This window comes from Phalacrocorax carbo, chromosome 1, assembly GCF_963921805.1.
Source record: "Phalacrocorax carbo chromosome 1, bPhaCar2.1, whole genome shotgun sequence".
Taxonomy (NCBI): domain Eukaryota; kingdom Metazoa; phylum Chordata; class Aves; order Suliformes; family Phalacrocoracidae; genus Phalacrocorax; species Phalacrocorax carbo.
This window is the reverse complement of record NC_087513.1, coordinates 102,237,767-102,250,481: the sequence shown is the minus strand read 5'-3', so window position 1 is coordinate 102,250,481 and position 12,715 is coordinate 102,237,767. Positions and strand designations below refer to the sequence as shown.

Sequence of the window (12,715 nt, the reverse complement as noted above, 5' to 3'; positions counted from 1 at the left end):
GGCAGGATCTGTCTCTGCCACTGGTGTAACTTTGTGTTTACTTAATGCACGCAGGCTGTAATCGCTATCTCTTTAAATACTCTTTATTCAATCAGTTGCTTATTTTGCTTCGTGAGTACTGTTACTTGTTTTAAATTAAAGACACATTTTGCTAAGGAACCCATAGGGAAAAAAGCAAGAAAACACCCCCCAGGTATGCTCAGACAACTTGTATTCAAAAGCAGTACTTAAACCCTAATCAGCAAGTTTTCTCACTGCCAGTGCTTAAAGCAATATAAAATGAACTTGGACCAAAAATCAAGATCTGTAAACTTCTGACAGTTAAGTCTAAATTCAGGATCCCAAAGAGTAAGCTCATGATGACTTTCCCAAAGGCACTGCCAGCCATGTTCTTCCTGCAACCAATGTTTCATATTATTTTCCAGGTTTACTCAAAGGCAGAGGAGTGCTGTTTTTCAAACCTGGAAGGACAGACTACTGTTATGGAACAAGAGCAATTCTGTTACTCTTCCATAAATTTCAGACAAAAGTGGGTGGTTATGGGCTTAATAACATACACAAGTTCCTGCAAAACTGAGGAGCACCAACAACATTCCCTTTTCTTTGAGTGGTCACTAGGCAAATTCGATGTTTACTTTTGTGATAAGGCTGCACAGACATTTTCCCCCACGCCTTCTAAACAAGATCAGTAGGATGATATATGTGCTTTTACAGACAAGGAAGTACTTATATTCTCATCACCTTAACATGCCATATCTGGGAGGGATGGGAAAAAGATCTGTAGAAGTGGCTAATTCCCCCAAAATAATAATGTTCATGTATGCAAGATAACAGACACACTGCCTTAGCTGAACAGCAGATTCCTTTGTTTACAGGGCTCTTGTTCAGCAATTGAAGGCTAATATTTTAACAGGTCAGCTGAAATATCACACTTGTATTTTAAAAGCAGTTAAATAACAGTTTAAAATACCAGTTAAAATAACAGCTGCATATTGAAAAGTTAATAATAAAAGACAACCCTTCCATCAGCATCAAGAGCAACTTCCATGGAATAAGAAATATTAGTGATAACCTGACAGATTCAGCTTAGCCCTTTGAGAAGGGCACTAAGTTGCCAGTTCCACAAATATAACCTTAAACACCTCTGGATTGTAAGAATTTCTTTGAAAGTAGTTACATCTCATTGTTGAACCCATTCTATAATTGCTGAAATACTGATTTCCCTTCAGTTCAGCATGGCTACAAGTTTGTTTTCATCCACTAAAGTAAATTCGCTACTCAGAGAAGAGGGCTCCAAGTCTTCCATGCTTCCTTTGAGGTCTTGTGTCAAGTATGTGGCCATAAGCAGATGCCCACACCACAGGACAGAGTGATTATGCCTGCTCTGTGAGGCAAGAGCTCGATAGACTCACACAGGGATAACAGCAAAGTCTGAGCTGAAAGTACATCGAGTAGTTTTGCCAGTATGCCCACAGCACTCCGGGGTACCACCTGAGATTAGATCTTCCCTGCACTAAATGCAGGCAGGAGATGCTCTCCTGAATCCTAATCCAGTGCACTGTTTATAGCATCATCCTTCATACTCCTAAAAATGATTCAGTTGCTTGCTGAGGACAGAAGCCAGTGATGGCCACTGATGGAACCAAGTTCAACTTAGTAAGAGAAAATCCAGAATTAGTTCATCCTGGAAATAATTGAAAGAGAGAGAAGCAGCAGTCCTTAAATGCTACCAGCGTTTCAACTCCACATATTTATAAAACAAACTTTTTAGCAAATGATCACCCAATAACCTCACGTGAATTCCTGCCACTGTTAGCAGAAGATCCCCATCCCACTTGGACAGGAAAGTCACCAAACTTTGTGACTGGCACTACCAAGCAGCCCAGCCCAATGAATGGGTCTGTAACCTCAAAGGGAGCCACCATCTTGGAGGGCACATCTTGCCACCCTACTGCTGTCTCCCTTGGATAAAGCCATACTCTTTGGTCTGCACAGCAGCCTGCAGGGACCACCCCGGATGCCTGCTGCTGGGGCTCTGAGAGCAACAGCAGGGGGTGTTAACTCTCTACATAGGAACAGGAGGGCAGTATGTCCAGAAGGGCACAATTAAAGAACAGATTATGTCCCATGAGCAGGAGACCCCCGCTCAATTATGTATCTAACAGTAGTACACTAAAAACTTGGTGTGGTGTTCTTCAGTGCTGTTGTGTTTCCATGCTAGCAGCCTGGACTATCAAAAACCTGGACTTCTCCAAGGCTTTTGATACGGTTCTCCACAGCCTCCTCCTGGAGAAATTAATGCGTTATGGCCTAGAAAAGTGGTCTGTGCAGTGGGTGGGGAACTGGCTGACAGGCCACACCCGAAGGGTGGTGATAAATAGCTCTTTTTCAAATTGGTAACCTTTCACAAGTGGGGTCCCCCAGGGATCAATATTGGGCAAAATGTTATTCAACATCTTCATAAGTGATCTGGGTAATGGCATCAAGCGTAGCCTGATGAAGTTTGTGGATGACACTAAACTGAGTGGGGAAGTAGACCCTCCAGAAGGCAGAGCTGCTCTGCAGGAAGATCTAGGCAGGCTGGAAGAGTGGGCCAGCAAGAACCTTACGAAGTTCAACAAGGACAAGTGTAAGGTCATGCACCTGGGAAAACATAATCCAGGAGTGCAGCACAGACTGGGATCCACCTGGCTGGAGAGCAGCTCTGTGAAAAGGGACCTGGGGGTCCTGGTGGACAGGAAGCTCAACATGAGCGAACAGTGTGCTGCTGCGGCCAAGAAGGCCAACAGGATGCTGGGTTGCATCAAAAAGGGCATCGCCAGCAGAGGTAAAGAAGTCATCATCCCACACTACTCAGCACTGGTCAGGCCACACCTGGAGTACTGTGTACAGTTCTGGTCCCTGCTATACAAAAAGGATGTGGACAGGCTGGAAGGGGTCCAGAGAAGGGCCACCAAGATGATCAAAGGACTGGGAAGCTGCCATATGAGGATAGGCTGAGAGAACCGGGTTTGATCAGCCTTGAGAAAAAGAGGCTCAGAGGGGATCTCATCACCGTGTACCAGTACTTAAGGGGCAGCTACAAAGAAGATGGAGACTCCCTTTTTACAAGGAGTCACATGGAGAGGACAAGGGGGAATGGACAAAAGCTGCTCTTGGGGAGATTCTGATTGGACATGAGGGGGGAAATTTCTCACAGTGAGGACAGTCAACTATTGCAATAATCTCCCCAGGGAAGTGGGTGACTCGGCCACGTTGGACACTTTGAAGATTTGGCTGGACAGGGTGCTGGGCAATCTTGTCTAGACTGTGCTCTTCCTAGACAGGTTGGACTAGATGATCTCTGAGGTCCCTTCCAACCTGTGATTCTGTGTGATTCTGAGCGTACCGACTGATAATCTTAAAACCACACAGAGAAGCATAATCAGTGCACATGGCAAGTGACACTGTGCTTCTTATAAAGAGCCTCCAAACCACTGTAGCACGAAGGAAATCTACTTATTCCTACACAACAGTTTTGCAAACCCACCCATACTATTTTCCTTACTCCACAGTCTTAAACTGAATAATCTTTCAAGAGCTATTAATCAGCTTTCATTATCTCTAAATTGCTTTTTGCTTGCTTGCAATTAAGGACTAATATCCAAAGAGTTAGAAATTTATAAGGTAATTAACCATGAGTAACTGTTCTAAAATATGATCAACTGCTGGTTATCAACAGAAGTCTTAATTTTTCCCAATAACTTTTTTTTTTCCCTATGTATTTATACAATCTCGAAAATCAAGATTTATTTAGCAGAGGTTGAACACTCACCAGAAAATACTATATGTGCCTATTCTTTCTCTGGAAGGCAGCTAGCTATAGACAAAAATATCTGCAAACTAGCAATTACTGTGGATTCAGAAGGTTTTAAGGTGACACTGACATGATAAAAGACCTATTTTTATGCATATGAAGTATATTTCAAGTTCAGAGAGAGGAACACAGAGAGAAAGAGAGCACACACATGCTGTAATCAGCTCATGTACAGGACAAGATTTTGCTCAGCATTTTTAAATATCACTATGTAAAATACATTTCTTTTTTCTTCCAACAATTAAATGTTGGTCAAGCAATGCTAAAAGCCTTTTTCAGTAGGCCAATAGCATATTAAGCATTGCCCAGGTTAGAACATCAAACCAAATTAGTGAGCTCGGTCCAAGCTTGTATACAGTACATGAGATTCTTTTTAAGCCACTCCAACATAATACCAAAAAAGCTTTAGTTATGTTAATGAGACCCATTTTTCTTAAGAAAAAGTATTCACTTATTGTACTTATTCCCCTCCATGTGGCATCCAATGCAACACAAGCACAACGCATTCACTACACTCCAAAAGTTATCAGAGAAAACCCCGCTTCATCTGGTAGATATTGCATGCACAAGAAATTACATGTCAAAACTTGCAAAAGGATGAAATCTGATCCTCTTAACTGTGAGTTACAAGCTCTAGCCTAAAAAGCTGGAACCACATACTTCATCTGCAGTCTGTAGAGTGCTCAGAAACCCTTACTGATAAGCAAGTAGGGTGCTCATCCTCAGAACACAACCAAGAATTTATTTCATCAGTATTTCCCTGCTTTCTGCTTCCTGCAGAGCCTAAGAGGAGTTACACTGTTTCTGTGGAAAGAGTCATTAGCAGAACAACTAGCATCCAAGTTTTCTGCAGTCTTCTTTGGCAGCAACCACAGAGCAGCAAAACTTGAGGAAAAGTAATAATGTTCTCAAGACGAGGTATAATATTTCAGTTAGACAATAAATCAACCATTTGAAGCTTTCAAGTGTATTGAGCTGTTCCATTTTAGAGCTGCATAAGAGGAAGTTCTAAAATGAAACTTTCAACACTCAATTGTTTCTTCTCCTGTTTGTACTGCAATGTTTCACATTTCTGTTTTCTCTTCAAAACTATGTCCCAGTTTAGAAAGCCCATGTTTACCTATACACAAGGAAAGACTCACATACCGATGGGGAAAAAGTAGTTTATGTAGAGAAAAGAAGCGTTATGCCCGCTTCCTGTGGACTAAAGTTTTCAACAGTCATTGCATTGCTCAGTGGAGTAGAAAGTGCTAGCATAAAAGCAGTATAAGTACTTACTTTAGGATGAGATTGTCCATGTTTAACGAGTTTCAAGACTCCACTATAATCCATTCAGAGTAACCATTTAGCAGGAGGGCTGGCTCTGCAGCCCAGGGGCTGCACTGATGCCACTGCCCAGCTCAAGGAACAAGGCTGGTTCCCCATGCAGCAACGTGCAGCACCTCACAGGGCCGGGCCATCTCAGGCACCATGGCACGCTCCTCTCCCCTGCCATGCAAACATGCCCTTCCCAACAGCAAGAACAAGGAGAAAGAGGCGGGCCCTATTCTGGAGGCAGATCATCCCATATAGTGCTACTCAGGAAAATCTGTCTGGAGCAAGAATCATTTCTAATGATATGTCTGGGGTTCTTGTAAGTTTGAGACCTTTAGTAAGTTTGAGTCTTTTAGATTAAGAAAAATCAAGACTTCCTGGAGGCTGAGGATGCACTTTCTGAATGTTTTTACTTTTCCAACAGGTAACTGCTCCTGCTAAAGATCACCTTTAAAAGGGAACATGGATTTAATAAACTCAACTGAACAAAATGGTACATCAGAAGAACTATTCAAATGGGTGACATCCAAGATTCTAATTTCCATTACCCTGTCTGTGCTTGCACTAATGACAACAGCCATCAATTCTCTCGTGATGACTGCAATAATTGTAACAAGAAAGCTCCACCATCCTGCCAACTATTTAATCTGCTCTCTTGCAGTGACTGATTTCCTTGTGGCAGTCCTAGTGATGCCCTTCAGCATTGTCTACATTGTAAAGGAGACCTGGATCATGGGGCAAGTGGTGTGTGACATTTGGCTGAGCGTGGACATTACATGCTGCACATGTTCCATCTTGCATCTCTCTGCCATTGCTTTGGACCGGTACAGAGCAATCACGGATGCTGTGGAATATGCACGGAAAAGGACACCTAGGCATGCTGGCATCATGATTGCAGTGGTATGGACCATATCCATTTTTATCTCCATGCCACCTTTGTTTTGGCGGCACCAGACGACCAGCAGAGATGACGAATGCATTATCAAACATGACCACATTGTTTTCACCATTTACTCTACATTTGGCGCCTTCTACATCCCGCTGGCCTTGATTCTGATCCTTTATTACAAGATATACAAGGCAGCAAAAACATTTCACAGAAGAAGTGTCAGCCGGATTGTAAGGGAGGAGGTAAACGGACAAGTCCTTTTGGACGCAGGTGAAAGAAGCACCAAATCGGCTTCAATGCCCAGCACAGTGGAGAAGACATCAGATCCCCTGGTGGACTGTGATAAAACCAACATCACCATACGAAGCCCCAGGTCTGAATCTAAGCACGAAAAGTCCTGGAAAAAACAGAGAATCTCTAGCACAAGAGAGCGAAAGGCAGCAACTACGCTGGGTCTGATCTTGGGGGCATTTGTGATCTGCTGGCTCCCTTTTTTTGTAAAAGAAGTAGTTGTTAATACCTGTGAAAGATGTCACATCTCAGAAGACATGTCTAATTTCCTAGCATGGCTGGGATATATAAATTCCCTGATTAACCCTCTCATCTACACAATCTTTAATGAAGATTTCAAGAAAGCCTTCCAGAAGCTTGTGCGGTGTAGGCAATAACTTTAAGAGCTTTTGTTCATGTAAAGAGAACATACTCGTTTTTTTAACCTGTATAAATTTATATAACTGAGATGACATTTGTTGTATTTAAGGAAAAGCACCAAGACTCTGCATTTACATTATGACTTCTTTGTATCAGTAGTACTGGGAGCATAAATAACCCAGGTTTTAAAGAGATAGATCATATGGGATCAGTTTTGCACTGGAAAAAGAGGTAGCATATTGTGGCTCTGATCGGGTTGGGATTTGCACAGCTGCCTAGCTTGAAGCATAAGGAAACACACTTTTGAAGTAGACAAAGAAACAAAATTTAAAAAAAAACCCAACAAACAAAACTAAAAACCAAGTAACCCTCGGTCATCAATGAAGTTTTAAGTAAAACCACACACAGATTTTAAACCCTAATCGCAAGTAAGAAGACAGAAAACACATCTTGGAATTCAGACATGATTTTATTTGTTTGACACAGGCCTGCAGCACAGAGCCAAGCCATCCCCAGAGAAGGGTAGTAGCTTTAAACATACCTCGTACCATTCTATGCTGATCTGCTGAGTGCAGCTGCAGCCCTGCCTTCTCCTGTAGATGGAGGACTTCCCTGTGTTATGCCCTTGCAGCACCCCAGCAGCCAGCAAGGTGCTTTCATGGATTACCAGTTTCACAGCAAGCCAGCGTTGTGAGCTCTCTGCCATTGTGCACCCATGACAGACATGGGCATACCCCCAAGGGAAGGAGCCAGGCAGCTGGGGCACCTCCGGTGAGTTGCCTGGTGCTCTGAGACACTGTTTCAACAGGGACTAGTTAAGCTTGTAAAGAGCAGCTGGTCCTCCTTATGGAGATGTTAGAAGGGAGGGAAGCATAAGACACTGCTTTCTTTGTGTCCTCATCCCTACCTTACACACCTGGCCAGGCATGGCCTCTGTGACTTTCAGCACCAAACCAGCTACACAGTTTGTGCCAGGTCCCCCAGACCTGGTGGGTGGCTTAGTGAGATTTAGTCGAGGGCCACCTGATGAAGAACTCAGGCTGGTAGCTCTGGCTCAGCATGTTCAGCCCTCCACCCCGAGAAGTCCGATGTCCCCCAAGTCTTTTCTCGACTGCCTCTAGAACTAGGGCTGGGCACCCTCTGCCTAAGCATGTGAGAAAGCAGAGACCAACCACAGTGCTGGCAGCGTGGGTCTCTGGAAAAGGCTGTGAAGCAGCTTCTCCAGTAAGGGCAGGGGGAGTGACCTCAGTATGCAGTGCACACCTGCAGAGGGGAGCCTGTGGGATGCTCGCTGGCTGGCACCTCTAAACCCCAGCTTTCTCCAGAGCATCTAGTCCACGTCTCCACTCCCAGCAGAGCTAAAATGACCTCGAAGGCACTCCAGCCAGTCCTGGCCAGCTGGTTCAGTCAAAGATTACCACAATGAACATATCCCTTAGTGGGCTGCCTTCTAAGGCCTCAAAGAAGGCACCTTGGGCCAATCTTGATTTACATGCTCTAGATGCCAAGACACAGCATTAATGAGTGCTAGAACAGCACTTGCCTCAAAATCAACAGCGCAAGTTTGCCAACAGCTAAAGGTACTAACAGAGCAGTGGGCATTTACCCTTGAGTGCAGATGAGTCACTAAGAGCCGCACCTGAACTTGGGGACGGGTTGTGCACTCTTCAGGGAAAACAAGGTTCAGCCTGTGTTACTAAGACCCCAGCTTTATATTCATTGCCAGCCATTCAATACTGTCTAGCAAGAATAGCGACTTAAGGCTCCTTAGAGGAACTACAGATCCCACTGTCTAGCAGCAGCAGTGTCCTGCAAAGGCACTCTGGTTAGGCACATGGGCCAGCAGCTTAGGGACATCACAAACAAGCTGAGACATGAGACCACTATGCACACCTTTAGTTTGGGAAAGGTTTCACTGCTCTTTGCGATTGTTCTTCCAAGAGAATTTCAGTGGTTTGCATTAGACAAGAAAACCCAGAAAGAAGGTATCACTGTCATTTCTCTCTCCCTTTCCCTGCCCTGTATTACAAACTCTGGAGTCTGTAGTATTTTGCCCACTGGCTACCAGCTGACACAACAGCTGTCAGAGGTGTTTCTTGCAAGGTTACAAGATTTGAAATCTGAGAGACTGAACTAATTTGTTTGTCACTTGCAACTTACTGTATTCTGCTTTCACATCAAGGTCCAGATGATGAGATGCTATTCAGAAGCACTAGGAACGGTGCATTTGCTTTACTGTTGATTTTAACCCAGCCAGGAATCTAACAGAAAGCTCACTTGTCATGCCGTGTAGCTCTAGCGCAGCGGTAGCACAGCTAAATTTTGAAGATACTAGGATGCGACAGAATGGAATTTGGCTCATGCTCAGCACAAGCTAGCGCACTTCACTACCACTGCAGTCAGAGCACAGCCTCTGCAGACCCTCTGACCTCGGCAATGGCTGTATTATGCTGAAAGAAAAAAAAAAACCTGCTTTAAACATCAGCTGTGCTCTACTGCCTCCAGAAAGAGCTTTCTAAAGGGATGAGCAGATTAGCAGAAGGCAGCAAAGAAAACCCCACTGAAACATTTAAGATTGAAGATTTCTGTTTCTCACATTTCCTGAGTACTGAGTCACAACATTGGATGTCTAGGGGCAGGACTTCCTCTCCCACTGTTTCTCCCTTTTTGACTGCTGGAGGGTAGAGTATATTGTTTATCCACTTACATGTAAGAAGTTTGACATTATCTTGTGAAATCAAATTGGAATTAAAAATAGGGGTTGCTTCTGAGGAGAAAAGATACTTAAAATACTCATATTTAAATAATAACGGATAAAGCTCAAAGAATGAAACGATATGTAGATAAATAGAAAATAGCTGTCATTTATACACTGTTAACAGTATTATACTCTGAATCTAATTAAGCTGCTAAACATTTCTCAAGATGCAGGGTGGTTTATTTGTATTGTTTTCACTGAGCTGTATCTGCTCGCTCTTCAACACTCCAGTGGTGGAAGATGCAACTACAAGAAATCTAAGCAAACGAGTGGGTAGATATCCTATTAAAAGCACTTGCAGCTTGTGGACCATCATTTCTTGGTGTCTGACTGCAACTCATCACTTGTCCTCTAACAGAATCCACTGTGCTGAACACTTTATGACACAACCCCACGCAGTATCATTTCATCTCTAGTGCTTATCCATGCATGTGATGTGTTAAGAAAAAGCTTTAGCTCCTCTTTCAAAATGCATAAAGGTTAAGATTACTGTGGGATGGTGCTTCCCACCCCCCCATGAAGTACATAGGCATCCACCGGAGCTTAGCACTGGATTTAAGGAGCAAGAGGGAGTAAGATTTTATGCACTGGAGCTAAGATTTTCTGCAAGGAGCTCTGTGCTCTGTGAGAGTTCAGTGTCAGCAAATAGAAAAAAATATGTCTGGTTTCCTATCTCTGTCAGAAGACTCTGTGTGTGTACTGCAGGGAAAGGGTTTACATCTCCTCTAGGGTTTGCATAAAGCTTCCTGGATCCCTATCCCCGCTGCAGCTGCCCTCCCTGTTGCTGTTTGCTGCCCACCCATCCACCCATCAGTTTAGATTTCTTCCAACACCCAGAGAACTGGATTTGGAGCAGCTGACCTGCTCCCACTTCAGCTTTCACAGAGAATGATTCCTGAAGCAGCTGTGAACACTATATCCAGTTTAGGTGGATGGTTTTTGCTAACAGCAAGCCGTTAAATATACCTCATTATCCTGTACTCATTTCTTTGCCTTTCCTCCCTGCCAGATGCTTTATTGATGTCCTTTCCTCTTGAGGATGGCATATCCCTACAAAGGGCTTAGGGATACAAATATAATTCTGTTTTAGTGATGCAGTCACACTTGTTAACGCATGACTGTACCACCCAGAAACACCCACTTCATCCAAATGCGCTTTTGGCAGTCACTGTCTTCAGCTGGTGCCTAATTGTTCTTGGTGCTAGGGTGGTACACGGAAATAACTATGTGCCAAACTATTTTCTCCAGTAGTTACAAACTCAGCACATAATTTCTATGCAAGTACACATTACTATTTGGCCTTTGCATTTCATATTCCCTTGCAGAAGGGAAACAGAAAATCACCGCTGTAGCCATTGGAAGGAAGGGCTTTTTTGAACTCCACACACCAAAGTGCAAATGCTGCAATAAAAGAATGAAGAAATCTTTGTAGCACCCCTATAAGGATTAAGCATAAACCTAACACTGTGTTTCATCTAGAAACAAGAGCTGCACCAGTGCATGGGCAGCTGTTCTCAGACGGAGATCTCAGCAGTCATCTACCGGTCACGGCAGGCACTCACAAGCGCTCCAGCACCTGAACAGTAAATGGCATCTGCTGGTCCTCCTCCAAAAAGTGCTGCTGCAGTACAGGGACAGTACCACCAATAGCAGAACTGCTAAAAATTACCAGCAAGATGTTGATATCTCCTCCTCTGCAAAATCTGGAAATGAATTAAACAGATTTTTTTTCAGGATTTTTCACTTGTCTTTTGGGGAGCCTGGGTCAAATGTTCCTATTTTAATCCTCAACCAGGAAGGCTAAACCTCTAAAAGAAACATAAACATTTCTTTAATCTACTGTTTTAGTCATCATTTAGTAACTCAAGAAATTAAAGCCTTGATGATACCAAGCTTGGCTAAGAAGAAAGATTACAGAGGACAGAAGAAACAGAAGTCAGCAGCATTGGTGTGAACGGTCAAGGTTACCAACTGACTTCAAAACAGCCTTTCTGGTGTCAAATCCCTCACTCATAACAGACACCAATGACTGACAGCAACCTTATATCCTCAGGAACTTACTAAAATATGAGTTTCCTAAATTCCAGTTGTTTACATTTAAATAAGTTACTTTTTAAGTAAGAACTTTGCAACTCAGGAAAATTTCAGAGGGAAATATTTTTAGGCAAGGAAAAGGACTGTATTTCATTAGTCAAACTACATTAGTACAATTATGTATTAAAAATCTTGGTTGAGGCAGAGTAAAATTAAAGAAGATGCTTATTCAGTGCTGTTACTTTTATCCACTAGTAGCCCAAATCAATTGTATCCAGTCTTTAAGGCCTATATTTAAACTAGTTTTGAAGGTATTGTTACATACCAGATGGGCACCACTAACAAAATTAGCCTGCCTTTCCACTTTAAAGCAAGATAGTTCCATACATATGTGATACTTTCACTCACTAAATTAAACCTTTTTGTGTTCTTCCTGTATGCTCATTGATTTGAAAGTCAGAGCAGTATTTTATGGTTTGGGTTTAAAGATAAAAAAAACATGTTTAACGCCACAAAAAGTGCTAACTGGTAAGTTAATGCTAGAAGAGCGATTAATCTTCTCGCTTTCAGTTTAGATCATGACTGGTAGTAGACATTTAATGCAATAGCTAGCTCTCTGCTGGCAGCACTCCAAGATGCAAAAGTGGTGGCTAATTTGTATGACAGCAAGCGTCTGCTAAGCAACTCACTTTTGGCTAAGCCTGCTTTCCTATATTTCATAATACAAAGCTGCATAAAATAGTCCACAGCCATGAAATAAGAAATCAGCCAGTTTGCACTCCAGTCATTTCTAGTCTGGCAGTCACTAGAAGATAGTTGCTCCACAAACACACACCATTAACCAGCAGGAGCAAAGCTGTGTCTTTTTCCACAGCAAAAACAGTCAAAATCTTTCACATCTATCTATCATTTCGGAGGTAGCCAGGACGCAGCCTGAACTGACTCACGATCAGGTGGGCTCAACACAGGCCAGTACTGCTCCCCAAACAGTTGCAAAAAGAGATCTCTTCAAGGAGAACACCACCAGCAGCAAGCTTAGTCAGTACCAACTAGTAACAATACAAAGAGCAATCCAGCATCTGGCCCATCTTCCCTGGCAAGGGGAGGTCAACCAGATATTAACAGTCCCTTTATATCAGTTCCTGCAGCTTACTGTCTGTCCTAACTGAGCTGGGCTCTTTCAGTCCTTCCAGCATGTTTAGCAAGCCAGTGA

General features: G+C 43.1%; 1 protein-coding gene and 1 long non-coding RNA gene across 5 annotated transcripts in view; one reads left to right on the top strand and one right to left on the bottom strand.

Annotated features, from left to right (window-relative positions):
* Positions 1-11,911, top strand: part of HTR1F (5-hydroxytryptamine receptor 1F) — a 120,095-nt gene extending 108,184 nt beyond the window's left edge. For 3 of the 4 annotated variants that reach the window (XM_064469543.1, XM_064469533.1, XM_064469523.1), the window contains one exon: positions 5,595-11,911. In XM_064469543.1, coding sequence (XP_064325613.1) covers positions 5,633-6,727 — 1,095 coding nt within the window. In that variant the 5' untranslated portion in view covers positions 5,595-5,632 and the 3' untranslated portion in view covers positions 6,728-11,911. Of the gene's footprint in view, positions 1-425; positions 1,234-5,594 lie in introns of those variants that run through there. The other variant, XR_010375724.1, reaches the window with a different exon arrangement.
* Positions 1-12,715, bottom strand: part of LOC135316352 (uncharacterized) — a 124,337-nt gene that overhangs the window by 87,108 nt on the left and 24,514 nt on the right. The gene's annotated exons all lie outside the window — the stretch shown is intronic.